Here is a 27,471-nt window from a genome sequence, read left to right on the forward strand (position 1 = left end):
ACTTTCTACAGGGCTATGTCTGGGCACTTAAAAAAATTCATAGCTACTTAAGTAGAACTGCTTTATTTATTCCCAAAGTCTTTGAAGCCCTGGGCCCTCTCTGATAAGCACTAGAAAGAAAGAGTTTTGAAGAACAGATTAAGAATAAGTAGAGCAATTTTATAGGTGAGAATTATTTGAAATAAGTATAATTTACTTTCAGTCATTCATTTCTAGTAAACATAAATTCAAAAAACAACTTTATTGAGATATAATTCACATACCATACAGTTCATCCAAAGTGTATAAATTGGTGTCCATTGTCTCTTCACAGAGTTGTGCAATCATTGCCACAATAAATTTTGAAACATTTTCACACCCCAAAAAGAAACCTTATACTAATTAGCAGTCAATCCCCATTCCCTAACAACTCTCCTTCCTGCATGCAACCTTCAAGCAATCAATCTTTCAATATCTTCCTCCCTTCCCTTTTTCCTTCTTTTTTAATAAAATGGAATTTAATTTTTACTTTATATCTGATATTTTTTAAAGTTTTTTAGAAGCATGGCCACTTCCAGAATTTGCATGGCATATTAACACTTATATCAGTTGATAAGTAAATAGTCATTTGAGTGAAGACACATTTTTTTTATAAATCACTTAACATATGTATTTACCTTTTTATTGCAAAGGTTTCTTTTTTAATTGTTGACATTATTACAGATATCCCCCATTACATTTACTTTGTACACAAACTATTATCCAAAAAAACAAAGGTAAATTAAGAGTTCAGACATACTAGACAAGTGTTGATTTCTGGATTTCAAAAAGATGTGGAAATTTTTCCTGAAGAAATTTTTCCTAAGCGTTTCTTCCTTGCTTCAGTGTGGGCTTATTTCTCAAGTTTCGATCTGACATAATCTTCCACATGAGACATTGCAAAGAACAATTTCCTGAATCTATTTCTTAGGAACCAAGGTATAGGTCACTTGAACTTTTGTCAGATGATTTTTCCAAAGATGTTTTGTACAGAAGCACTAGGTCTGGCTTTTTCTTGAGAAGTTCAAAGAAGCCTTAAGGATATCTTCTCTTTCCTGGATAACCTTATCTAATGCGTATATGGATCTACTTTTTCTAACCATTCTAGACTTCACAGTGGCAATCTCTGCCACTTGGCCTCCTGCTGTAGCATTAGAAGCATTTTTTTTAGTAGACCATACCACAATTTATGTATATATTAATTACTTTTCTTCTTAAATGCCAATAAGTGCATGAAGCTCCAATTTTCACTCCTCCCTCCCTCTAATTCCTTGGGTCATCAAAAATTTCTTCCAATACTTCCTTGACAAAGTGGTATAAAATAATCTACAGTAGTGAAAAGATGTGATATTTGGTGTGTTCTTAGGCAATAGACTAAGGGAAAACCTGCAACCTGTGCTAGCTGAGGCCAAAGTTATTGTTGACCTGGAAGTCTTTGGGGTGGCTGAGAGTGTTCAGGAAAGAACAACCAAAATGCACCAGTCTGTTTCCTGCTTCTGTGGAGTTACCTATTCTGGACATTTCATGTTAAAACCACATCATATGTGTATGTGGTTCTTTGCTACTGACCTCTGTTGTAGTGTGTAGCAGTACTTCACTCTTTTTATGGCCAAATAATATCCTATTGATATTTTGTTTATCCATTTATTGGTTGATGGACATGAGTTATTTTACTGTTAGAAATAATATTATGATACTTCTGGCCAAGATGGAAGCATAGGTGGACACACTGTGCCTCCTTGCACAACCAACAGAAGGACAACAAAAATTTAGAAACAAAAAAACAACTAGGACTGACAGAAAATTGAACTGTATGGAAGCCCGACAACCAAGGAGTGAAAATAGACACATTCATACAGACCAGTAGGAGTGGTGGAGTTGGGCAGCCAGGTGGAGAGGGGTTACAGCAAAAAAAAGTGGTGGCTTGTGGACCTTGAGCGCGCAAGGCAGCAGTTGACGGACCCCAGGTGTGCAAGATGGCAGCAGGCGGACTCTGGGCATGCAGGCCACTGCTGGCAGATCCCGGGTACGGGGTGGCAGCAGGCAAACCCAGGGAGGCATACAAGGCGGCTGGCTGACCAGGTGATCACACATTCGTGCACAGATAAACCAGGCGAAACTGGGGAGTGAGACAGACTGAGCAACCTAGGGCTCTAGCTCGGGGAAATAAAGCCTCAAGACACCAATTGAAAACACCTGTGGGGGTTGAGGTGCAGGGGGATACTCCCAGCCTCACAGGAGAGTTTGCTGGAGAGACCCACATGGTCCCAGAATGTATACAAGCCCACCTATACGGGAATCAGCACCAGAAGGGCCCAATTTGCTTGTGGGAAATGGCTGAAGGGACTGAAATCTGACAGAAAGCACAGCAAATGCCAGATTGTTCCCTCTTGGACCCATCCCCCACATACAGCATCACAATCCCGCAACTGGGTTACCCCACCCAGGTGAACACCTAAGGCTCTGCCCATCAATACATAACAGGTGCTACAAGACAAAAAAAAAATTGGCTCAAACAGAAGAACAGATACAACTAAGTGATAAAGAGATAGCTAACCTATCAGATGCACAGTTCAAAGCACTGGTAATCAGGATGCTCACAGACTTGGTTGAATTGGGTTGCAAATTAGATGAAAAAAATGAAGGCTATGCTAAGTGAAATAAAGGAAAATGTACAGGAAACCAACAGTGATGGGAAGAAAACTGGGACTCAAATCAATGGAGTGGACCAGAAGGAAGAAAGAAATAACCAAAGAGAAAAAAAAATGAAGAAACAAGAATTCAAAAAATGAGGAGAGGCTTAGGAACTCCAGGACATCTTTAAACATTCCAACATCCGAATTATAGGGGTACCAGGAGGGGAAGAGGAAGAGCAACAAGTGGAAAAGTTATCTGAACAAATAATAAAGGAGAACTTCCCCAATCTGGCAAAGGAGATAGACTTCCAGGAAGTCCAGGAAGCTCAGAGAGTCTCAAAGAAGTTGGACCCAAGGAGGAAGACACCAAGGCACATCATAATTGCATTACCCAAGATTAAAATGATGGAGAGAATCCTAGAAGCAGCAAGAGTAAAGGAGAGTTAAGAGATATCTACAAAGGAGTTCCCATCAGACTGTCAGCTGATTTCTCAAAAGAGACCTTGCAGGCAAGAAGGGGCTGGAAAGAAGTATTCCAAGTCATGAAAGGCAAGGACCTACATCCAAGATTGCTCTATCCAGCAAAGCTTTCATTTAGAATGGAAGAGCAGATAAAGTGCTTCCCAGATAAGGTCAAGTTAAAGGAGTTCTTCATCACCAAGGCCTTATTATATGAAATTTTAAAGGAACTTATCTAAGAAAATGAAGATAAAAAACATGTACAATAAAATGAAAGCAAACTCACAATTATTAACAACCATATCTAAAACAAAAAAACAAACTAAGCAAACAACTAGAACATGAACAGAACCACAGGAATGGAGATCACATGGAGGGTTATCAACAGGGGAGTGGAAGGAGGTGAGAGGGGAAAAAGGTGCAGAGAATAAGTAGCATAGATGGTAGGTGGAAAATAGACAGGGAGGGCAAGAATAGCATGGGAAATGTAGAAACTAAAGAACTTATGACACATGGACATGAACTAAAGGGGGGAATGTGGGTGGGAGGGGTGTGCAGGGTGGAGGGGAGTGAAGGGGTGAAAGTGGAACAACTGTAGCATAATCAATAAAATATGTTAAAAAAAGAAATGTTATGAACATTCATGAACACATTTTTGTGTAGAACTGGATTAATTTTTTATGATTATAATTAACATTTATTTATTTGTGAAATTGAACAGTTTTCGTGTTTATTGGCCAAATTGCAAATTCATTTTATCCCTCTTTTTTTCCCCAGTGTCTTTCACGAGAAGCAGGTGGAAACATGAGCATTCAATTTCTTGGTACAGTGGTAAGTATCAAAGAAATGTTACCTACTATATTCTCCTAACTTTCATAGAAAAAAAAAGGTTCAACTACTTTTAGCCCATGTGTTTGAACTTGGTTTCATCATGATTTTATTTGGTTATTAAATGAGATGACTTTGTATAAAAGATGGGTTCTTTAAAGTGTTAAAGTTTCCATAATAGAATACTTTTTAGCAATTTCTAATTAGAGAGAAAATAGTTCTAAAAAATATTTGAGTTTGTTGAGTATTTCAAGTGCTTTCTGCTACTGGATATTTTCTCCCTGTTTTCATAATAAAAATAAGAACATATGTATTATATGAAAGTTCTTTTAAAAATAGTGACTTTGGTAGGGATTTTTGCTCAGCTTTCTATCTTTATTAGGTCCTGTGAAGTCCACATTTCTAATGAAATTAAATCATAATTTTGTATCTTGATTTTTTTACTTATGATCATATTAATCATTTTGCACATTGCTATAAAATATCAGCATTGTTTTAATGAAGCTGTATTTAACAATCTGATAAGTAGATATGACATAGTTTACTTTTCCTGAATTCCTCTCTTAGGTATTTAAGTTGCCTCTCTTTTTTGCCGTTATGATTGATGTTATAATGAACAACTTCATGTATTTCACTTATTTTGACATTTTAAATTATTTTCAAATATGTATAAGATATTTTCAAAACTTTATAAGATAGATTTTCTTCTAAATTGAATCAAAACCATACATAACTTTATGGGTTAATATACATGTTGCCAATTATTTTATACCTCTTCTGAAAGCCACTCATATAGTAGGATATCACTTAGCATTCTCACTAGTATTATAATTTTCAAAATATCTAACTTTATCTGGTGAAAAGAAATTTCCTTTATAGTTCCTATTTTTTATAACTTTACATATTAATAATTATATTAGTTATAGTTTTTTAAATAATTTTACTGTTAAAAAGGTTCTTTATTTTAATTACCATGTCTGTTTTTTTGCTCTTGTATATGAATATTTCTCCATGTATTCATTTACTAGGTATCATTTATAATCTTTAAGATGTCTGTTCATGTGCCGTGGGTACCTTGTTCAGGCTATAAATTTACACTGGTTTTGGGGGTCTATGAGTTTATTGAAGATATCAGAGGACAGGTCTGTGGCTTGGATCAAAAAAGCAGTGGTTTCTGCAGCCATTCAGGTAGGAAGGATATTAATAATAATGAGAATTTATAGTTTATGCATAGAGATATAGTTAAGTTTATGTACAGTAGTATATGTATATACTCTTGTTCTGTGAATTATAACTTTTAAGCGTTACACCTAAGACTTGTGGTTATTCTTGTTTTTCTGATTAAAAAAGTAATACATACTTTTTCAATGGGAAATTTAGATATTATTTAAACATATGTCTTAAGAAATTGTATTAGTAATAATAGTAAGGGTTCTCCAGAGAAACAGAACCAGTAGGATGTGTGTAGGTGAGGTGGGGCAGGGGGCGAGGGATGGAAGGAGGAGAAAAATTGTTGATTTTGAGGAATTGTGGGTCCAAATGCAAAATCTTTCAGGGCGGGCCAGGGAAGAGTTGCAGTTCAAGTTCAAAGACAGTGTGCTTACAGGATTCCTCTTTTCTTGAGAGCTCAGTACTTTTTCTTCAAATGGTTGAGTGAGGCCCACTCATATTATGGAGGGTAATCTGCTTTACTCAGTTTACTGATTTAAATGTTAATCTCATCTAAAGAATACCTTCACCCTGGCTGGCATAGCTCAGTGGATTGAGCGTGGGCTGTGAACCAAAGTATTGCAGGTTTGATTCCCAGGCGAGGCACATGCCTGGGTTGCAGGCCACAGCCCCCAGCAACTGCACAATCATGCTTCTCCCTCTCTCTCTTTCTCCCTCCCCTCCTTCTCTAAAAATAAAATAAATAAATATTGAAAAAAAGAAAAAAGAATACCTTCATAGTAACATTTAACATAATGTTTTGCCAAATATCTGGGTATTGTGGCCTGGCCAAGTTAAAATATACAATTAGCCTTCACAGAAGTATACATCCTATTTCCTAGAGGTACCAGTATTTAAGTTATTAACAGTAGACATATTCTTCCAGAAATAGAATTACACAATTTTTTATGCAACAATAAATCATGTGCATTTTCCCAGGTCATTACATAAAAATATCTATGTCATTTTTTACAGGATTGGTTTCTTTTTAAAACATTATTTTCTTTTATTGATTCTAGAGAGAGGGGAAGGGAGGGAGAAAGAGAGGGAGAGGAACATCAAATGGTTGCCTCTTGCATGAGCCCCAACTGGGGACTGAACCCTCAAGTCAGGCATGTGCTCTGACTGGGAATCGAATTGGCAATCTTTTGGTCTGCAGGATGCTGCCCAAACAAGTGACCCTGGCCAGGCCTATGTTATTCTTTTTAATGGTTATGTAGAATTATATTATGTGGTGATTTTCCTATACCTTAGTGCTCATGCTAGAAAGTGCTCTTAAGCTGTTTCTGCTACTTGGTCTCTCTCCTTGGATTCTAATAGATTACTCAGTGTTAGTGTATTGAAAACTGACTTCTTGGTAGCTATAACCTGCATAAACAAACAGGCAAACAAACAAAATGAACAGTTTCTCCTGCAGTGTTTTTCTCAGAAAATGCCAACTTGAACTAAAACATTGTAAATTTCTTTTTAATGGCTTTTAATTTTTTATTGTTGTTCAAGTACAGTTGTCTCCATTTTCCCCCACCACTCCCCCCAACCCTAGCCATCCCTACCTTTATAGATGTTCCTGAAAACCCTTAACCCTTGTCCCCACATTATCCCTCCCTCCATTATCCCCTGGCATTATCCCCTCGTTACTGTCAGTTTGTTCTTTTTTTTTTTAAGATTTTATTTATTTATTTCTAGAGAGAGGGGAAGGGAGGAAGAGAGGGAGAGAAATATCATTGCGTGGTTGCCTCTCATGTGGCCCCCCACTGGCAACTTGTCCTGCAACCCATGTATGTGCCTTGACTGGGAATCGAAAGCATTTGTGCCAGGCCAAATGTGCCAGGTCAACAGCATTTCCATTTTTAGTTTTCTGAGGAAATTCTATACTGTTTTCCACAGTGGATGCAACAGTCTGCATTCCTACTAACAGTGCACTAGGGTTCCTTTCTCTCCACATCCTGTCCAACACTTGTTTGTTGATTTGTTTATGATGGCCACTCTAACCAGTGTGAAGTGGTATCTCACCGCTTTAATTTGCATCTCTCTGATGGCTAGTGATGCTAAGCATCTTTTCATATGTATCTGGGCCCTCTGTATGTTCTTCTTGGAGAAGTGTCTGTTCAAATCCTTTGCCCATTTTTTAATTGGGTTGTTTGTCTTCCTGGAGTGGACTCATGTGAGTTCTTTATATATTTGCAGATCAAACCCTTGTCCGAGGTATCACTGACTAATATGTTTTCCCATACAGTTGGTTCTCTTTTTATTGTAATGCTGTTTTCTTTAGCCATGCAGAAGCTTTTCATTTTGATGAGATCCCATTTATTTATTTTTTTCCTTTATGTCCCTTGTTCTAGAGGACATATTGGTGAAAATATTGCTGTGTAGAATATCTGAGATTTTCCTGCTGATGTTTTCCTCTAGGACTTTCTATGGTGTCACAATTTATATTTAAGTCTTTTATTCACTCAGTCAGTCATTTTGAATTTATTTTTGTATACAGTGTAAGTTTGTGATCAAGTTTCATTTTTTTTGCACGTAGCTGTCCAGATCTCCCAAAGCCATTTGTTGAAGAGGCTATTTTTACCACATTTTATGCTTCTCCCTGCTTTGTGAAATATTAATTGACCATAGAGACTTGGGTTTATTCCTGGGCTCTCTATTCTGTTCCATTGGTCCATGTGTCTGTTCTGATGCCAGCACCAGGCTGTTATGATTACAGTGGCCTTGTGATACAGCTTGATGTCAGGTATTGTGATCCTTCCTACTTTGTTCTTCGTTTTCAAAATTGCTGCGGCTATTTGGGGTTGTTTATGGGCTCCATATAAATTGTTGATATGTTTTAAAACTTCGTAATTTTCTTGATTCATGCCTCTCTTATACCACCTCCACTGCCTTCATCATCTCTTATCCAAATTATTGTAGCAGCCTCATGCACATGCTTCAGGGTCTCCTCCTTTGCCTTCCCTCTGTCAGGACTATCTGCCCTCAGATGTCTACATAGTAGATTCTCTTCCTTTCTTCAAGCCTTTATACATCAGCCACCTCCTCCTAGTCATACTCTGAAGTTATGACCACCCTCTCCCTCATTTTATTTTCCCTTTCCTCCACTTTATTCTTTTTTAGTAGTTACAACTATTTGATATACTCCAGTGTATTTTACTTTTTAAAATTTCCTTATTGCCTATCTTTCCTACTTGAATAAAATAAGCTCAATTAACATAGGGCTTTTTGTCTGCTTTGTTTGTTACTCTATACCTAGCACTCAGAACAGGGCTTTAGTATATTGTAAGCATTGAATACATATTTGTCAAATGAATAAATGAAATTGCAAAACACAGGACCAAAGTATTAGATGTAAAAAGGAAATGTGAAGAAGGCAAATATAGAAACAAATGAAGGAAAAGAAAAGTTTAGGGAATTTTGGGATCTTAGAGATTAATCCTTCTTCCTCAGAGAAGGAAACTATGCATCAGAAAAGATAACTTGGGGGATTTGATACTGAAAAGAAAAAGAAAACTTGTTTTACCCAAGGTTTCGTGTCTAGTTGGTAAAAGAGCAAAGAAGGGTACTCACATTTCTCAGCTCTCAGCTCAATGCTCATCTTATCAGCAAATGCTCTTTATTCCCTTTCATCCACTTCAGGCACTAAAAACATATTAGAAGAAAAATATACATGTATGTATATATTCCACCTCACTTCAGTCACCTGAAACATACTATTAAAATCACACACACATACATACACCACCTAAACACCCAATAAAATGTCACCTGTAGAAAAGGAAAGTGGAAAGGAGAATTTTATATATCTGACACTACCTTCTCCCCTAGTAAATGATGGATTACTTACTAACAAATCCCAAAGAGGGTCTGTGTCCATTTTATTTATATGATGTATATAGAGAAGGGATGTCAATTTCTAGAGTAATTACTCTAAAATTCTACAACACAACAATTTGGATGGCCAATGTAGTTTGTTACAGTGCATTTTTTTCTGAATGCTTTATTAGTAATATTATATCAGTATGGGAGAGGGAAAGAAAAGGTTTTGAGATACTGCAACCATTACAACAAATATAGAGTGATTTCTAGCTAGCATGCACTGGTTTAGTCCAAATTATCTATACAGATGCAGATTCCAAGACTCACAGATCAGGAATAGCAGTAGCACATCCATGGTAAAGGAAGACTTCCCAAATACACATTTGTCTTTGTGAGAATCCTTGTAGAATTTTCTATGTAAGTTGAGGCTTTTGAATATGAAAAAACATGCCCTTTGGTGTTCAAAAAAATTGTTTAAATATAATCTAAAAGAGGTACTTTTGTTGTACCAATAAAGTTAAAAAATGTTACTGTTTAGCTTAGAGAAGATACAAATTTAATTTCATTCCTTTTTACTCGCACTGAACTTTTAGAAATGTCAGTTTGTTATTTTCATTTCCAATTAAACAAATTTCATTACATTAAAAAAATTTGATCTCTCCTTTCTGTTATGCTCTTTGAACTTTATGTAAAATTATCAGGTAGTGTTAACTAATTACATTTGTGAAGGCACTATTTCCAACAGAGGTCCCATTCTGAAATTCTGAGTGGACATGAATTTTTCAGTGACACTATTTAATCTAGTGCACACACTGTATAGGCATAAAAGCATATTTGATATGTATGAAAGTTAAAAAAGTAACTCAGCCAATTTACTTAAAAATATATTTGATAAATAGAGCATTCTTCCTTGATAAGTATGTAATAACATACCTTATTAAGTACATAATAAGTATATAATAATGTACCTGATTTGAGTACTTTCATTTATTTTTCAAGGTATTTTATCATCACCTATGCGATTGGTGTTAGTATGTAGTCTATAGTCAAAACATGCTGAAATGCTGATGAAGCCTGTGCCTAAATTTTGGAGGACAGTACTGAGCACAGAGAGGTTAAATGACTATTCTGTGCTAATAACTGGTAGGATTAGAATGCAAAACCAGGGTCTGACTTTAAGTCAAGATTTTAACCATCAGAGTGCCTTAAAAACAAATTGCTTTACTGTGTAATCCAGGGAACTCTTTGTAGTAACTGCTGAGTACACCTATCTTAGCTTGGGATGCTATGACAAAATATCATAGACCAGGTGGTTTCAACAACAGACATCAGATTTTTTGGTGAGCGCTGTCTTCCTAGCCTGCAGTTGGCCATCTTGTAGCTATTATCTGAGAGAGAGAGAGAGAGAGAGAGAGAGAGAGAGAGAGAGAGAGAGAGAGAGAGAGGGAGAGGGAGGGAGAGGGAGGGAGGGAGAGAGAGGGAGGGAGAGAGAGGGAGGGAGAGAGAGGGAGGGAGAGAGAGGGAGGGAGAGAGAGGGAGGGAGAGAGAGAGATTAGTCTGTCTTTCTCTTTTATAACAGCAATAATCCCACCATGAGGTCCCCACTCTCGTGACCTCATTTAAACCTAATCACATCCCAAAGGTCCCACCTCCAAATACCATCACATGGGGTGTGGGGCTATAACATACGAATTTGCGGGACACAAACATTTGGTTCATAATATACTCTTAGTTGGTAAGCTACGTTTTTCAGAATTTTCTCAGATTGATGTCTATTTCAAATGTAAGTTGAGTTTTATTTCATTTTGTTTCCATGCTTTTGGTGAAGCTGTGAGTTTGTGTGCATCAGATGGTATAATATAAGCTCACACACACAGAAATGGAGGAGGTCCAGTGTTTTACTTAACCAGAATGCCTTACTTGAACTATGCTTCACAATAAGAGTGAATATTTTGTTATTATTTTAAGAATACAAAAGTTCACACTTTATTTCAAATTTTTTATTGTAATCATTGTTTATATTTAATTTTTAAAGAACCATTATTTTTAAAGCACGGTACTGTTAGGGCAAGCACATGTCCATAAGACTCTTGTCTTTTTCCCTTGTGAAAAAATAGGACATTTTATTAGTAAGACTCTTTTTTTTCTTGTAGAAACAATGCATATTGCCCCCAAAAGAAAATAAGTTTAGACTACATTGAACAGCTTCTTCATAGCTGTACTATTGGTATTTACCCAAGGACTCCTTGAGGAACTATCAAATTATATGTCTTTGAAGCTTAGCCAGAGATCTTAATGAAACCAAATCATGCTGAAGTTCTTAAAGCTAATTTAAATCTCAAATTGTACATTTTAAATTAAGTTTTTATTGATAATAAATATATTTAATTTCTTATTAGCCTAGAAAGCTTGAGTGATAATGTCAGTAGAATAAACATGTTTTATAAAGATTTAGCATTAAGAATGCTATTAATATGACCCTTGATACACTAGCACAATTAGATTTCAAAGTAAGCATTTATGAAGTAACGGCGATTAATGACCACCATCGAAAACAATTTTGAACTCCATCAATTTAACTCAGGAGGGTAAACTTAATATGATAATTCATCTAGTTGAATTGTATCAACCTAGCAGGAAAGTATGTAAATATGTGACCCTTACCTAGTTTCTAAATGGATGCTGTGCTGATAGATTTATCAGTTCCATTAAAGAACTTTGGGGAACTTTGGAATTTCAGCAATTGTTCCCTTGGAGGCTGAAAACCCAACCTGATCTCATACTGGGACCATTCTGGTCTGCATATTTCCATAATTTGCCTTTGCTACTAATATGACAGCAAGACACAAATAACTGTTTCTAATAATATCAGATGGAGTTGTGGAGGACAGCATTTTAATGTAGTAAAAGACCTCCCCGTGGAGTTGTTATTGCTACTAAAGAACAGCAGCTACACAGTTGCAACTGTAATCTCTTAATTGATTCGTTTAATTAGCAAGAGCTGAAGCTTGGGCTGTATCTTGTCATCTGATATCATAGGACCCAAATTCTGCATCATTCATATTTATAGACATAGAAACATCATCAAAAAGTTCTACTTCACTTTTGGATATTGAATTTTAATAGAGTTAAGCTCCCATTTGTTTGAAATCCAAATAATTAGAAAATGAAAAGAACTAGGTTTGTTATCATTGTTTCTCTTTATTAGTACTCTTTTGAGAAGTAAATGATATCATGCATATTTGGTTATTATTGTTTTCCAAAAATAAACCTCCAAAGAACCTCAGGATTCTATACCTTAAAGTCTGTAAACATTCTCTCTATTTCCATGTCTGACTCATCTCTAATGTTCATTTGCATTTTTCTCCCTACTCTGTCCCATTCCTTTCTCTGTATTAGTGGGGTTGTAAGAGTGACATAATGGCTTATTGGAATTTCTTGCCTTTGCAGCCACACTGAGTCCTGCTGGTGTAGGTTTGGGCTTTCCATATGTGCCTACCCATTAGCAGATCATCTGACTGAATTGACCTTGGGACTTGCCCACCAAACCCAGCCTGCACTGGTCCTGATTTCTTTGGATGAGGAACGGAGAGGAAGATGGGGAGTGTCTGCCATAAGACCCCAGATCCTTCATCAATGGCCACTTTCATCCCATATACACAGGGCTCACTCCCCACTGGGTCCACCTCTCCTTATCCCTGACCCTTACCCATCCAGCCATAGAAAGTAAGTAGGTGGTGATCACAGGCTAGTCAGTTTGTCAAGGATGGATGAAGTCTCTCTGTCCTTCAGATACATTTTATAATGCTAAGAAAAAAGCCACTCTGAAACATCTTATCCTATATCCCCCAAATATGCAAAATTTCAGCCATTTGGGGTAAAATAAGATATTATGAAATGGGCTTTAAAATGCAATCTTAATCTTGAATGTTATTTTAATGGTAATGTGTTCTGTGTACCATGTAACCAACATAACAGATTTGGGGATATAATAAATTACTTTCTAGTCTTTTGAAATTTGTATGCTGTGCATAATATGAAAGTGCAATTATTAATATCTCATATATAATGCATCTTGAAAATTTAAAAGAAATCTTGACTGCTGGCTCCACTACATATTTGGAAGTATGATAGATGACTGTGTCTTGGTCTCTGCCCTTAGAAAACATACTGGCTCTGGGTAAATGCAGACAAACCAGTATCACGAGTACATGGGTTAGTTCAAAGATGGGTTATGCACAGGATGAGGTGGTAGCAGAGAAAATTATAGGTCAGTTAGCTTTTTATTCTTTTTCATTTTCTGATAGAAAAACTATTACCAGTAGGTAAAGTATAGACTGTAGGGGATAGCTCTATGATTGAGATTCTGCATTTCATATCTTATTAGACATTGTGTTTCTTTAATGAGCATAAAGCCTAACATACATTGGTAGTTGTCTTACATTATATCTTACCTTACATCTTACATGTACATTGCATCTTACTACATGTAAGGTGATAGTCTTGCGTTTTACAATAGATTGATCGTCTATAATATGTTAGTCATTGAGTTCTGGCAATTTGAAGGAAAATAATATCTCTGCCAGCAGTGAGTTCACTGTCAACTAAGGATATAAAAATATTAATGATAAGAGTGATAATAAGCCCTAGGTGGTATGGCTCAGTGGATTGAGCACCAGCCCGCAAACTAAAGGGTTGTCAGTTCCATTCCCAGTCAGGGCACATGCCTGGGTTGCAGGCCAGGTCCCCATTTGGAGGTGTGAGAGAGGCAACCACACATTGATGTTTCTCTCCCTCTCTTGCTCCCTCCCTTCCCCTCTCTCTCTAAAAAAAAAGAGTGATAATAGAGGTTTGTATGAAGCAGAGGTGTTCTGGGCTTGGAGAAAGGAAAGGATGAGTTGTGAAAAACTCCCCAGTCAATGAATGATTGAATGAATGAATGAAAATATATACCATGCTAAGACTTTAAAGACAAATGAAGTTTGCAAGCAGGCAAAGGCATTTCAGATAGAGGGGGTAGCATCTGCAAAGGCACTGAAACAGCATTTTCAGAAACTGTAATCTGTGATGATGGTAGTGAAAGCAAAGGGAATAAAAAAATGAAGGTAAAGAGGCATGAGAGTGCCCAGATGTTCAAGGAAGGACAGGTTGACTGGTGAGGGTAGCAAGTAGGTGACATGAGAGATGAAACTAGAACGAGGGGAGCTAGATGTTGCAGGACCATGCTAAGGATATTGACCTTTATTCCCTAGAAGAGAGTCACAGTGTCACCTCAGGTCTGTTTTGTTTTGATTTCAAAGAGACCATGTAGGAACAGACAAATAAAGAAAAGCGTACATTTGAGAGCCACCTTTTACACGACAGTCTAGTTGTATGCATTAGGCAGAGTTAAAGGTGACTCTGAGGTTTCCACATGTGATAACTAATGCAATGACTCCAGGAAAAAAAATGAAAAAGAGAGGAATTATACCAGAAAAAGGTGGAATAGATAATGGATTGGATTTTTGACTACTTTAAATTTCAAATGCCAGAGAAATATTTATGATGTAAGGGAAAGTTTTAGTCTGAAGATCAGGAGAAAGATTAATGATGAGAATGTAAGTTGGTGCTTTGTCAACATGCAGAGGTGAGGTTTGAAACCACTCAGTGCATGAGATTGTCCAAGGGGATAGTGAAGAAGAAAAGGACAGGCCCAGAATAGACCTTAGGGAAATGGCCACATCTAAGGGGTCATTTCCTCACTTCTCTAATATAATCATTTAAAATGATATTATCTATTGTCAAAATCATTTATATTATATATGACTATTGGTAACCAATTCAGTGTAACCTCAATCATGATTTCACAGCATCCTAGGGTGTCATTAATTATTTCAAAGTATCTAAAAATCCTGCTGCCATCTGCCAGAGATACTCAAAATCAAATTAATTTTAATGAATAACATAATGCCTTACATTTGTATGATGCTTTAGGGTTTTAAGATGCTTATTTGAGTCCATTTGATTTCTAAGATAAATAAACTGTATAGCACCTTAGAGTTAGTTGTAAAAATTAGATACACCATGCTATTTGAAATGTCTATTTAAAATATTTGCGATTAGTGAGTTATATGTTCACAAACCACTACTATGTTGTTGGATGGGAGTAGGAGATAGAATTCTAACTAAAGCTTGATTCCCTGCATTTGAATCTCACATCTCCCACTATTACTAGTTTTGTGAACTAGAACAACTTCCTTCTCTGGTCATAATTTTCTGATAAGCAGAATACCTACTTTTATAGAAGTGGCGTGGGTTAAATAAGAAAATGTTTGTAAAATGCCTGAAAATATTAGGCGGTTGACATATGGTAGCTCAATTATTATTATAGCACCCTGAAAATACACTCTTTTGCTTGATTTTGCCTAGTTTTTTTTCCCACCTTTTTCTTGGTTGCTTGGAGACATGCTGTCATCTGAAATTGTAATCTCCATTGAGATCACACTTAGTATTCAGTCTGTAAAAAAATTCAGAAGGAAAATATTACTCATGTATTTGGAAAGTCTAATTTTTGTCCATCCTATGGTTATTACTTTCCCCCAATACACACACTTAATGCATTATTTGTCATCAAATGCTAAATATAGAGTACGCACTTAAGCCTGCATCTTGTGGTAGCAAGATTCTTAAGAATATCTGCTTCCTTGAAGAAGGAAGTCCACCAAGAACAATCGACCAGGGAAGACTTAGGTGTCTTGTGTTTGAAAGCAAAATACTTCTGATGGAGGACATTTTATGATCATTCTTTTTTTTTAATTTTTATTTTTGTTTTATTGTTGTTCAAGTACAATTGTCTGCATTTATCCCCCACCACTCCCACCCCAACCCCAGTGATTCCCACCTCCCTCCCCTGATTCCACTCACCCCCTTGGTCTTGTCCATGAGTCCTTTATAGTTTCTGAAAATCTTCCCTCCTTGATGGTTCTTATGGGCCTTCTTTTCTATACCAGCCTCACTTTGAAGTGACATCATTTCAGGTAGGCCATTTAGGGCCATGCTGGTGCAGGACTATATATATTGCTGATCTCTTATACCTATAAATTATTTTATTGTTGCTAGTTAACTTATGGTAAGTATGATGTGAAAATGGCAGTTTTTTTCTCATAGAAGCAAAAAAAGAGAAAAGCCTGACAGTGGTTCTCAATCTTGAGCATGTATAAGAATCACCTGGAAAGCCCATGAAAATGCACATTCCCAGGCTCCATTCTCAGTGAGGCTGATTCCCTAGGCCTGAGCTGAGGCCTTCAGGTCTGCATTTGTAATAAATCAGTTTCAAATACACCAGGATTAGGATTTGGAATATACTTTGGCACTTACTATACAATTAGTATCTAGTTCAAGAAATGGATAATACAAAATACATTACATTACTGGTGTTTTGAGTCAGGTCTAGGAACAATGTTCTGTATGTTTCTTGTTCAATGAGAGGATAGGACAAACATTTGATTATTGGAACTAATTAGCTGGATTGTGTAATTGTTCACAATATATAATTTTTTTGTATTGTGACATGATAGCACCTACAGTATAATTAAACCCATAGTATCATCAACTGTATCTTTTTTTAAAGATTTCATTTATTTGTTTTTAGATAGGGAAGGGAGGGAGAAAGAGAGAGAGAGAGAAACATCAATGTGCAGTTGCTGGGGGCCATGGCCTGCAACCCAGGCATGTGCCCTGACTGGAAATCAAACCTGCGATGCTTTGGTTTTCAGCCCATGCTCAATCCACCAACTGTATCTTTTAAGTTTACTTACCAACTGTACAATGTTTTAGATTTATTCTGAATTAACATCACAGGATAGTAATAATGTTTATTTTTGGCTTAAAGTGGGATTTCTCAGCCTAGGCAATATTGACATTTTGGAATGGATAATTCTTTGTTGTAGGAGACTGTCCTGTATATTTGGGATGTTTAACAGTGTCCCTGGCCTCTACCCACAAGATGCCAAAACATTTCTCCAGATGTAACAACCGAAATTGTCTCCACACATTGCCAAGTTGCTGCAGGGGTGGATAAAGGCCATTACCTGCCGAGTTGTGAACCACTGGACTAGTTGACTGTAATAGTGGGAGTTTCAGAGTTTCCTTTCCCATGTCACTAATAAATATAAGCTTCCAGAGATGAAATGTCTATATCAGATTGATACTTCTTAGTGGCCTGAAGCTTACAAGATCTTATACACATCATGATCTACTGAAATGCCATGTGCAGAAAAAATAACAACACACTTTAGCTAGCCTCATGTTTGACTTGGTTTAGGGATGTGTTTAATGATTGGCTGTGGGAGTATCTAAAGGATACTCTTGCATAGTCTTGTTCTACTGGATCATAAACCAAATCTGTCATGGACAGCCATTCAAGAAATCTAGTGCAATTGCATCCTGTTTATTTGGATCCTTTTTACCATTGGAATAACTGTACTATTACTGTTTACCAAAGACTGTCACATCCTGAGTCAACAGCTACAGTGTACAATTAATACCTTATCTCAGAAGCTGCTGCTTTTCATTTAGTCCTCAGTTTTGTAAAAGTTCTGTCCCTGTGAGATGTATCAAATAGAGTATTTTACAAGCATTACGTCACAATGGCATTTGCAAAGTATTTTCCTATTCTTTTCCAGTTAGCTTTTTAAAAAAATGTTTCACCCAAGGATATGTTTTTATTTATTTTAGAGAGAGAGGAAGGGGGAGGGAGAGAGAGAGAGAAACATCAATCTGTTGCCTCCTATATGTGCCTTGACCAGGGATCAAACCTGCAAGCTTTTGGTGTATGGGATGACACTTCAACCAACTGAGCTACCTGGCCAGGGCCTCCCGCTAGCTTTTAATTGTATAGCTCCTTAATATTTTGTGGCATTTTCCCCTGTACATGAGAAGTATGTGGCAGGATACCTGGCAAGGCATTCAAGAGTCAAATATCAGTATCTCAAGTATGTATTTGGAAAGGTAGCTTTCCCCAGCTACCATGTTTTGTATAATATAAATTCTTAAGATTATGGGGCACAGCTAAGGTGATTACTAAGGTAACATTAATTAACCTAGGTAATTATCATGCATGAGGGACATTGAAACTGTTAAGTACCCTTGTTTGAAATAGAACCCATGCCTAATTTAAGGGTAGGGAAATAATTAGTGTGTAAGTTGTAACTGTCAACCTTAGATTCCTCTATGTCCCAGAGCCTGCACCACCCCTGTCCTATCTCAGCTACTAAGTAAATCAGCCTTTAAAATCATGGAGACAATGCCGAGTGCCTACAGTGTGCCCATTGCTTTATGTTTCTCACCTCATTTAGTTCTCACAACCATTTGAGATCATCAGCAGAACCCCCATTTTATAGATGAGATAATGCCTCTGTTGTAAACTGAAAGAAATTAAGTGATTTGTCAGAGCAGCTCATATGCTAAGAACAGCCATAGGACTCATGCCCAGTACTAAGGACACACCTTGGCTTCTTTCACACAAGTGTCTGGGTGGCTGTGATCTAGGTCTTCCAGTGGCCCTTTGCATGCCCTTATTAGCACTGACAGCCTGGTACAGAGCAGCTGGCAGGAGAAGAGGATTAACCCTTCTCTTCTGTGCTTGAACTTAAAGCCCAGCCACTGAACCAAATAGAATGCTGAATATTCAGGCTCCTCTGCTTCCCTATGTAAATTACTTTTCTTATGGGGTTTATTTTGGGGGGTGGGTAATAATATTTATCCAAATAATTTAAGGTGATCAGGGTGTAGAATACATGTTAAAGCTGTTGTGAAAAATTAACTCTTTTTATTTAAGTATTTAAACCCCTCTCTCTATCCTCCACAAGTTTATTCAACCAAACTTTGAGCCCCTTGAAGGATTTTAGGAATAACATAGGTAGTTTTTGAAAAATAAATGCTGGGCAGTATTTTGCAGTATTGCAAGTCTACACCACTGGTTCTCAGACTGGGTAATTTTGCTCCCCAGGAGACATTTGGCAATGTCTGGAGACATTTTGGTTGTTACAAGTGGTGGGCTGCTACTGAAATCTAGTAGGTAGATTTCCTTAAGTTTATGCCAAGCATCCCCAGAGATGCTTCTGTATATTCTATAATAAACAAGACAGCCCCCTACAAAAGAATTATCCTACCTAAAATGTCAAGAGTGCTGAAGTTGAGATTCCTAGTCTAGATAATAATTATGGAAGGGCATATGAATATATGTGAGCATCTTCCAAACCCTTCACAAAGCTAATACTCTGCAAACTTACTCTTACATGCGCTATGGATAAGTAGTCTACAGCTATTTCACCCTGTTCATTCTAGACTATTTCACCCATCTTAATTTGTAAATTGAGAAGACCAGGCCTCATGTACATATATGTCCAATATGTAGTTTTACTATTTTATCCTAATATTGATGACTCTCTGTGTGTGCATTTGGGTCTTTACAAAATTTTGACCAACATATCATTCCTGTAAGTGAAGTTTTCCCTTAGTATTTGCAGTTGTGATCTGAGAGATTTTCTTTGATGTTGTTTTTTATATTCTTGATTGTATCTAAATTTTTTTTTGAAAAAGAACAATCATTTTATAGTTCAAGCTTGCCCATCAGTAGGGTTTTCTTGTTGGATTATCTATGTTAATGCCACAGCTTCCCAGAGTAAACTCAGGGTTTACTGAGTAAATACAGCTACTCAGAGTAAAAAATCAGTTACATATTATTATATCAGTTTATATAAACCTATATAAATGTGTTCCATGTGTACACACAGCATGTCTGGGCTTTTGATAAAGCCTGTATCATCTGGCAGCTCTTGTGGTTTGAAGGCAGGGTTATGAGGAGATAAGAGTGGTACCCAGGCAGCAGCTTCCTGACCTTACTCCCTGAGTAACCCCCCCACTGTTGGATCTGCAGATGTGGTCCTGACTTTGCCAGGTGTTCTGAAATGTACCTGCAGGATTTTAATTTATGGAGGTGACTGAGTGCCAACATGGAGAGGTTAATGCTGCTCAAAAAATTGCTTCCATTTCCCAAGGAAAGGGGGAACCCCATACCATGTAGGGTTACCAGAAAAGCATCAGAGCTGGTCAGGAGGCAAAAAGGAACAAGACAAAACTGTAGGCAGTAGCTATATTTGGGGTTTCTGAAGGAAAGGCGAGGTAGGGTAAACCATTTAGGATTGCTAGGTTTGAATAATGTCAGTGGGCTTTGGCCTATAGGTAAGGTATCTAGTTGTTTGGTACCTGGCCCTGAGATGATTTAGGGCAAGGGAAATAATGGGTTAGTATGTGACTTAGATAGAAGGGGTGGTTAGCTTGCATATTAAAGGCATACTCCCAAGTAAATTCTTCCCTATTTTTAGAAGCCCTGAGAGAGGCAGTCTTTCCCCAGGTCTATAAGGCCCCCAAAATATCAAAACATTATAAAATATATAAAAATTTTTTAAGTTATTAATACCCAGAGAACCTGGAAATAATCAGATCCAAGGGAACTGATGGATGATAGTAACTAAGCTCACAGCTGTCATCTAAACCAGAGTGTGGTTTTATTAACTTGAGGTAAGGGATATTTCTTCCAGTGACCAGATCTTTGTTTTCTTTCTAGAACATTGCCTGAATGCTGATATCAGAATAATTAGGAAACTAGTTAGTCAAAATAATTTCAAAACTAGTCTGGTTTACATGGTAATCAGCACACTGGGAAACCTAGTTGTAACTATGCTATAGTGAAACCTGGTGAGTCACTGCTAACCTTCAACAAGGACACCCTCCAGTGTCCAGCTCTTTGCTTTCCCTTTTCTCTATGCCTTAGTTCATCTTCCCTCAGAAGACTCATGCAGTTGATTAGGCTGCAACTACCAAAACTATAGTTACTAACCTAAACTATATAGAATTACAGTCCTACTTCCCTTAGGCTGACATGCAGATTACTTTGATTGGAATTTTCAGTGTCTCCAAACTCTTTGGTCATGATATTCACAAATGGTTAGTTATACAGCATGTCAATGTGGAGTTTACAAATGTAGCTCTCAAAAGTTCCTAAGATTTTCTGTTTCTTAGGTAATACCCCCTGTAGGGCATATACCCAGACAGAAAAATATTTTGTCACAAGAGCCCTGGCAGATCTCATTTCTAGTCCCAGTAACGCTTTAAACTAGTGGTGTGACCTTCCTAAACCTCTGTTTTCTTTGTTGTAAAATGAAAGGTTGGGGTCAGTGACCCCTAAGGTCTTTCCCAGCAACATCCTGCTCTGAGAATGATTATATTTGTCCTAATGTCCAGTCTGCTTCACAACAGTAGCAAAATATCACACATATAATGTATTACCATTGTCTATCTTTTGATTTCCTTGAGTTTTTCAGTCTGATTTCAGGAGACAGCGCTGGCTTATCACACAATGATACTGTGTACTGTCACTTACTTTCTGGAGACAGCACATTGTGCTGCTGTGGGCTCAGTGCTAATGACCAAGATGATATGTTCTGCTTGCTGTAACTTTTTTTGTGGTTTCTGGGAAGAAAAATGCTGATGCTTTTCAGTTATACTAAGGGAATTTTGATTAACCCCCTGGGTAGAGTTCTCTGTACCACCTGCCATGGAGAAGGGAGTTTTATTGAACAGAAGGTATAGAATTGAATTGCTCATATTTGTTTTCTTTCTGGTGTCTATAGTATTATTTCATGCTAACACATTTTAGTAAATATTTAATAAATATCTGACTAAAATAGATTGAAACTATTAGAAAGAAAACCTCTTTTGTTCTTCAATTTCAAATGCAAGTAAGTTAATTTGACTTTTGAGTGGAATTTCTAAGTTAAAGACTCACATATTCCTTATATATATATAAGGATATATAGGATATAGGATACATATCCTTATATATATATATATATATATATATATATATAAGGATATATAAGGATATATATATATATAAAGGATATATATATATATCAGTTATTTTACTGGAATAATCAGCATCCTGCCTGCTATATAATTCTGAGTATTAGCCCTTGGAAGCAATTTCCTTAAATGTATTGCAACATCACTGTTTTTGTTATTGTTCTTATAGATATTTTTGCATGTTTACTATCTCCTTCTGTTGAATGTCCATTTTTACCTTCTCCTGTGGCCAGAATACTTTAACTCTGACTTATAGAGAATTTTCAAATGGCTACCCCTAAGGCCTCTTTATAAAGCAATTTTATTGAAATATACATTCTATATAGTTTATCCATCTAAAGGGTACAATTCAATGATTTTCAGCCCAGAGCTGTGCAACCATCACAACAATCCATTTTAAAGCATTTTCATCACTGCCCTCCCCCCACCAACCCCCTGCAGAAGCCTTGTACCCATTATCAGTCATACACCATTTTTCTTCAATTCTACCAACCACTAATCTACTTTCCATCTTCATATATATGCTTGTTCTGGACATTTCATAGAAAAACAAACACACAATGTGTGATCTTTTGTGACTGGCTTCTTTCACTTAGCATAATGTATTCAGTTTCATCCATCTTGTAGCATCAGTACTTCAGTTGTTTTTTCCCCCCAAATCTTAATCCATTGTATGGATATGCCAGTTTGTTTATCCATTCTTCACTATGGAAATTTGAGTTGTTTTTGTCTTTTCAGTTATTATAAACAATGCTGCTGTGAACAATCTTGTACATTTTTGTGTGGACATATATTTTCTTATTCTTGAATGTATACCTACAAGTAGGATTCCTGGGTCATATGGCAACTCTATATTTAAATTTGTGAGAAACTTCCATATTGTTTTCCAAAGCAGCTACACCATTTTACATTCCCACTCAGCAATGTATGAGTGATTTAATTTCACTACATCTTTGTCAACATGTTATTATCTCTTTTTTTAATTGGAGGTATAATTGACATATTAGTTTTGGGTATACATATAACAATTTGATATTTGTATATATTGCAAGATAATCACCACAGTAAGTCTAGTTAACATCCAATGTCTTTCTAATTTTAGCCACCTAGTGGGTATAAAGAAAGGACTCATTTTTAAATACTCTCTATGTAGGATTTCTTCTTTTGCCTAGAACTCATAATTAATATAAAAGTAGCCAAAACTATGTGTTTTGTTTTGTTTTTTAAAACAAATATAACCCTAATAAACAATAAAGCACATTCATTTTAATTATCGTATATTTTCTATTACATTATTATCTCCTTCCTCAAATCAAATGTTTATTTTTTATTTTTATTTTTAGAGAGAGGGGAAGGGAGGGAGAAAAAGAGGGAGAGAAACCTCTATGTATGAGAGATACATCAATCAGTTGCCTCTTCCACGCCCCCAGTGGGGGAGCTGGCCCACAAGCCAGGCATGTTCCTTGACTGAGAATTGAACCAGTGACCCTTCAGTTTGCAGGCCAGTGCTCAATCCACTGAGTCACACCAGCCATGGCAAATGTTTTGGGTATTAACCAAGCAGTTACTTTCATTCCTCTAGGCTTTTTTTTTTAATGGTAGCACATACTGTGCAGAAAGGTCATTACATAAAGAGAAAAAAGGAATAATCATCAAAGAGAAAGTTAATGCTGTTTGTGTAATTTTTAAATAGGCATCATACCATTTTGAGATTTAAACCAACTAATAATATTTTTTTGCACATTTCTGGGTAGTTTCCCCTTGTTGCCTATGAACTGACATTTTGCTTTGAAACTCAAGTAGTGAAATATTTGTCAAAGCTTCAAATACCAGTACTTTAATTCTTTAGTCATTTAGTATTGATCCTATTCTGTAGACCGCCTACATGTATTTTGTAAGGTATATAATACTGATGGTGTATTTAATTAGCACTAATAGTGTGTAAGAGGAAAAACATATTAAGTATCTTTTTAGTATCTTTTTGAGTCACTAGTTCAAAATTAGCAAAAGCTGGGACGAAAAAGCTCTTGTCTATGCATCATTGTTATTTTGTGTAGACATGGAAGTTAGTGAATGAATGCTTCATTCATTCATTCATTCATTCATTCAACAAGTGAATTGCCCCATGGAGAACAAGTGCATATAATGTGCCTAACAGTTCTAGGTGCTGAGAAAATGGACCAAGTTCAACAAGACAAAAGTGTAAATCATAAATAAGTATCCAATGGCAACCAGCTGGTGTATACAGTGTAGTAAGCATAAATTCATATGTCCACAAAGTAACCTTTCTTAATTCCTTATAGCAAAACCAAAGGACCCTGAGGTCCATCCTCAGGGAACCCTGTGGGTTGAGGAAAGGAGAGTGAATAAGAAGAAAGATAAAGAGTTTGGATTCTGAAGTTTGTCAATTCATTCTCCTTTTAAAAAATAAGAACCCCCTTTTTTCTTTTGGACTGTGGTCTTAAGTCTCTTTCCACAAATGTAAAGATCTTGCTTCCTTTTTTGAATTTCTTTTGAGTTTTATAATTATTACTTCAGTTATGTATTGCCCACCTGTTTATATTAGAAAAGTAATTTACATGTTGATAATGGGGGAGGTTATGTATGTGTGGGGGAAGAGGTATATTGGAGATTTCTGTGTCTTCCACTTAATCTTTCTTAAACCTAAAAATCTATTCTGAAACATAAAATCTAATTTTAAGAAAAATATTTTTACAGGGTAATGACTAAGAGCACATGCTTCAAAGTCAGGCAGAAACTTATTTATTGTGTATTTGATCTTAGTCTTACTTAACTCTCTCTAAGCCTAGTTTCCTGGTCTGTAAAATGAGAGTAATAATACTGCCTATCTTATTGGCTATTATGAGAATTAAATGAGAGAATGCATGCCTGACACTTAGTATAGTTCCTGGCACAAAGAAACCTCTCAATAAATTTAACTAGCATTTATACCCAGGAGTAAAGTTTTATTTACCTTTATGAGACATGATTCTGGGAGCTTTCTAGTTGCCATAGCTGTTTCCTAAGGGCAACTAAATTAGATCTAGAGTCTCTAACTCACTCAGTGTGACTTATTCTCTGTTTGTTCATTCTGTTATGAACATTTCTGAAACAGTCTTTTTCCCTGAAATATTTAACATGTGGATGTGTCAGGTAGTTTGTCAGCTGGGTAGAGTTGTAGGGATGACAGCTGCCCTGTAGCAGGCTGGGTAGGGAAGAGAAGTGTGGTCATGGAGACCAGAGGACTGGCCCAGTGAAAGGGGAGACAGAAACCAGAAGGCATGTAGAGTCAAGGGGGAGTTTGTTTTCTCACTGCTAATGACTCACACTTCTTTTTAGGCTGAAGAGAAGAAGCTAATCAAGAGGAGAAAAGAATACAGTTGTAGCAGGATCCCAGGGGAGGAAGGAAAGAACAGGCCCAGGGTTCGGGTGAGATGCCTTGTGGTGAAGAGGAAGAAAGCTACCTCTCTAGGCTAGAGGGATGGACCAAGGACAAGTGCAGATGTAGGAAAGTTTGTAGGGTGGTAAACTATTTAGGAAGCCCAGTGTTCAGTTAGTAATTGCTATTCTGTTGACATAACAAGCTTTTCTATTTCAAAATACCAGTTTTTGCATAAGTTTATTTTACCTTATACTCTTTGGAGTGAAGAAGATTACTACTATTTTAAAAGTTACATACTTTAGGTGCTTTTATATATTTATTATTTACTGCTTCTAATGGTAGAATTAACCAAAAAAAGGTGACTGAACCATACACATTTGACTTTGTACTGACATCACACTTGGCTTAGTCAACATCTCTGATGGTTAGCAAGAGATGAATTTGGCCTAGGGTGGTCTTTTCCTGCATTCATCACTTTAAAAAAATGTGAAAACAAGCCATCTTTTAATTTCTAATCCTTCATTAAAAGTACAACTTGCTTTATGAGCCAAAGAAATACCATCTAAGTCTTTATATTAGGAACAAAGGTGATCCTTTCAGGGAAAAAAGGAGCAGAGCTTAATCTGCATTAGCCCTTTGATGTATTTCTATGTTTTAAAAAGCTTCCTGCTGTTCCCAGCCACATTGAGACAGACTGAGTCATATGTCCAGCAATGTCTCTGTCCTTTCTTCTCTGAGCACACACTGAGCTAGAGACACTTTTGTGAGTTGGTCAGGGTCTGCCATAACATCAGTGACATATTACTACAGGTGCTGACCCATCATGAGTTTTACATCCCATTACTTCTTCTCCAGGTGGAAGATTCTTCAGTTAATGATTGGTTTGGAAAAATAAACAATATCACCCTTTGTTCTTTTGAACATTTATTTAAGATGTGACTGTTGTTGATGTATCTAGGGGACTTTATTAATTGACAAGTAAAAGGATGCTAGCTGAAATAACGCATGAAATCCTATTGTTTGAATTCTTGCTATTTTTAGTCCTTTTATTTCATCATTTCCTGTAACCTAGTATTTAACTTCAGAGAAGTTGCTGAACATTATTTATATAGCAACCTCTTAATAAGCCCATGTCTTACATAGTGATGATGAGAAAGTGATGGATTGGTGTATGTTTTTAATGCTCTTTCTATTGATCATCATAATTGCCTTCATGCTAGCTAGTTTCATAGATGGAGGAAAACAATCCAGGTTTCAGTTTCACAAATGAAAAAACAAAACCTAAAAGGAAAAGGAAGCAATTCATTAGCAGTGGGCCACTGTGCAGAGTAGGATAACCTGCCTTCAAAGATACTTGTTTCGGGCACTATAATATAATGTTTAATAAATAGTTTACTTCAAAGGACCTCACTACAAGAAAATAGTCAGCTTTCCTGCTATTCTTGTTCCTGGTTCAGTTTTACTATAAGTAGCTCATATCCGGTCCTCTGTGGTTTAAAGTGGTCATTTGTGTTTGTGATCCCAGTGGTGAAACTGTAAGAACTGTGGCCCTATTTTAAGTCATTAGCAAATATACAGTGGCCTGCAGGAACTGATCGAGGTCCTCTTGAAACCCTTGACACTTTGACCCATCCTAAGGAAAGTACTCAGATGCTATAAGCAGTATCCATGGAATTATGACCTCCAAAAATAGAAAACTACCAAGGAAGGAATAGAATAACTCAGCAACATGCACCTAAATTTTTTACATATTGTGATTGCTCTGCACTCTCATTCTAAACTTCTAAACATTGTGTGAGATAAAAGCCAGAGGTTGTAGAGATCATTAGAGATGTTTGAATTTTTCTTTTTCTTCCTATAAATATATTTGGCATATGTAAAATTTGAAAGCCCACTGTTAATGTCAGTTTTCTTCCAGATATTACCAGATATCAAATAGACAGATGGAATTCAGAAGAAACTAGCAGAACTCAGAAAGCAACCATTTTTTCTTTCCAGTATAAATTTTAACCCAGCAGTTCAGGGTGAGGCAAAAGTAGGTTTACAGCTGTGAGTATGGGAAACAATATTTATTATTGTATTATTATTAATTAATTATTATATTATTTTCAATAAAACAACTGTAAACCTACTTTTGTCCCTACTGTATATTGGGTCTGGATGGAGCCTGGCCATATCCATTTTGAAGTGGCTCCTTCAGTGATTCTGGGGAATACCTTTGTA

At 36.6% G+C, this 27,471-nt stretch overlaps 1 protein-coding gene across 3 annotated transcripts in view; it reads left to right on the forward strand.

Annotated features, from left to right (window-relative positions):
• The window catches only part of PCCA (propionyl-CoA carboxylase subunit alpha), a 458,728-nt gene that overhangs the window by 382,757 nt on the left and 48,500 nt on the right, over positions 1 to 27,471 (forward strand). For all 3 annotated transcript variants that reach the window (XM_045821758.1, XM_045821760.1, XM_045821759.1), the window contains one exon: positions 3,891 to 3,944. In XM_045821758.1, coding sequence (XP_045677714.1) covers positions 3,891 to 3,944 — 54 coding nt within the window. The remainder of the gene's footprint in view (positions 1 to 3,890; positions 3,945 to 27,471) is intronic.

The sequence above is a fragment of the Phyllostomus hastatus genome, unplaced genomic scaffold (assembly GCF_019186645.2).
Source record: "Phyllostomus hastatus isolate PE091 unplaced genomic scaffold, TTU_PhHast_1.1 phas_scaffold_46, whole genome shotgun sequence".
Taxonomy (NCBI): Eukaryota; Metazoa; Chordata; class Mammalia; order Chiroptera; family Phyllostomidae; genus Phyllostomus; species Phyllostomus hastatus.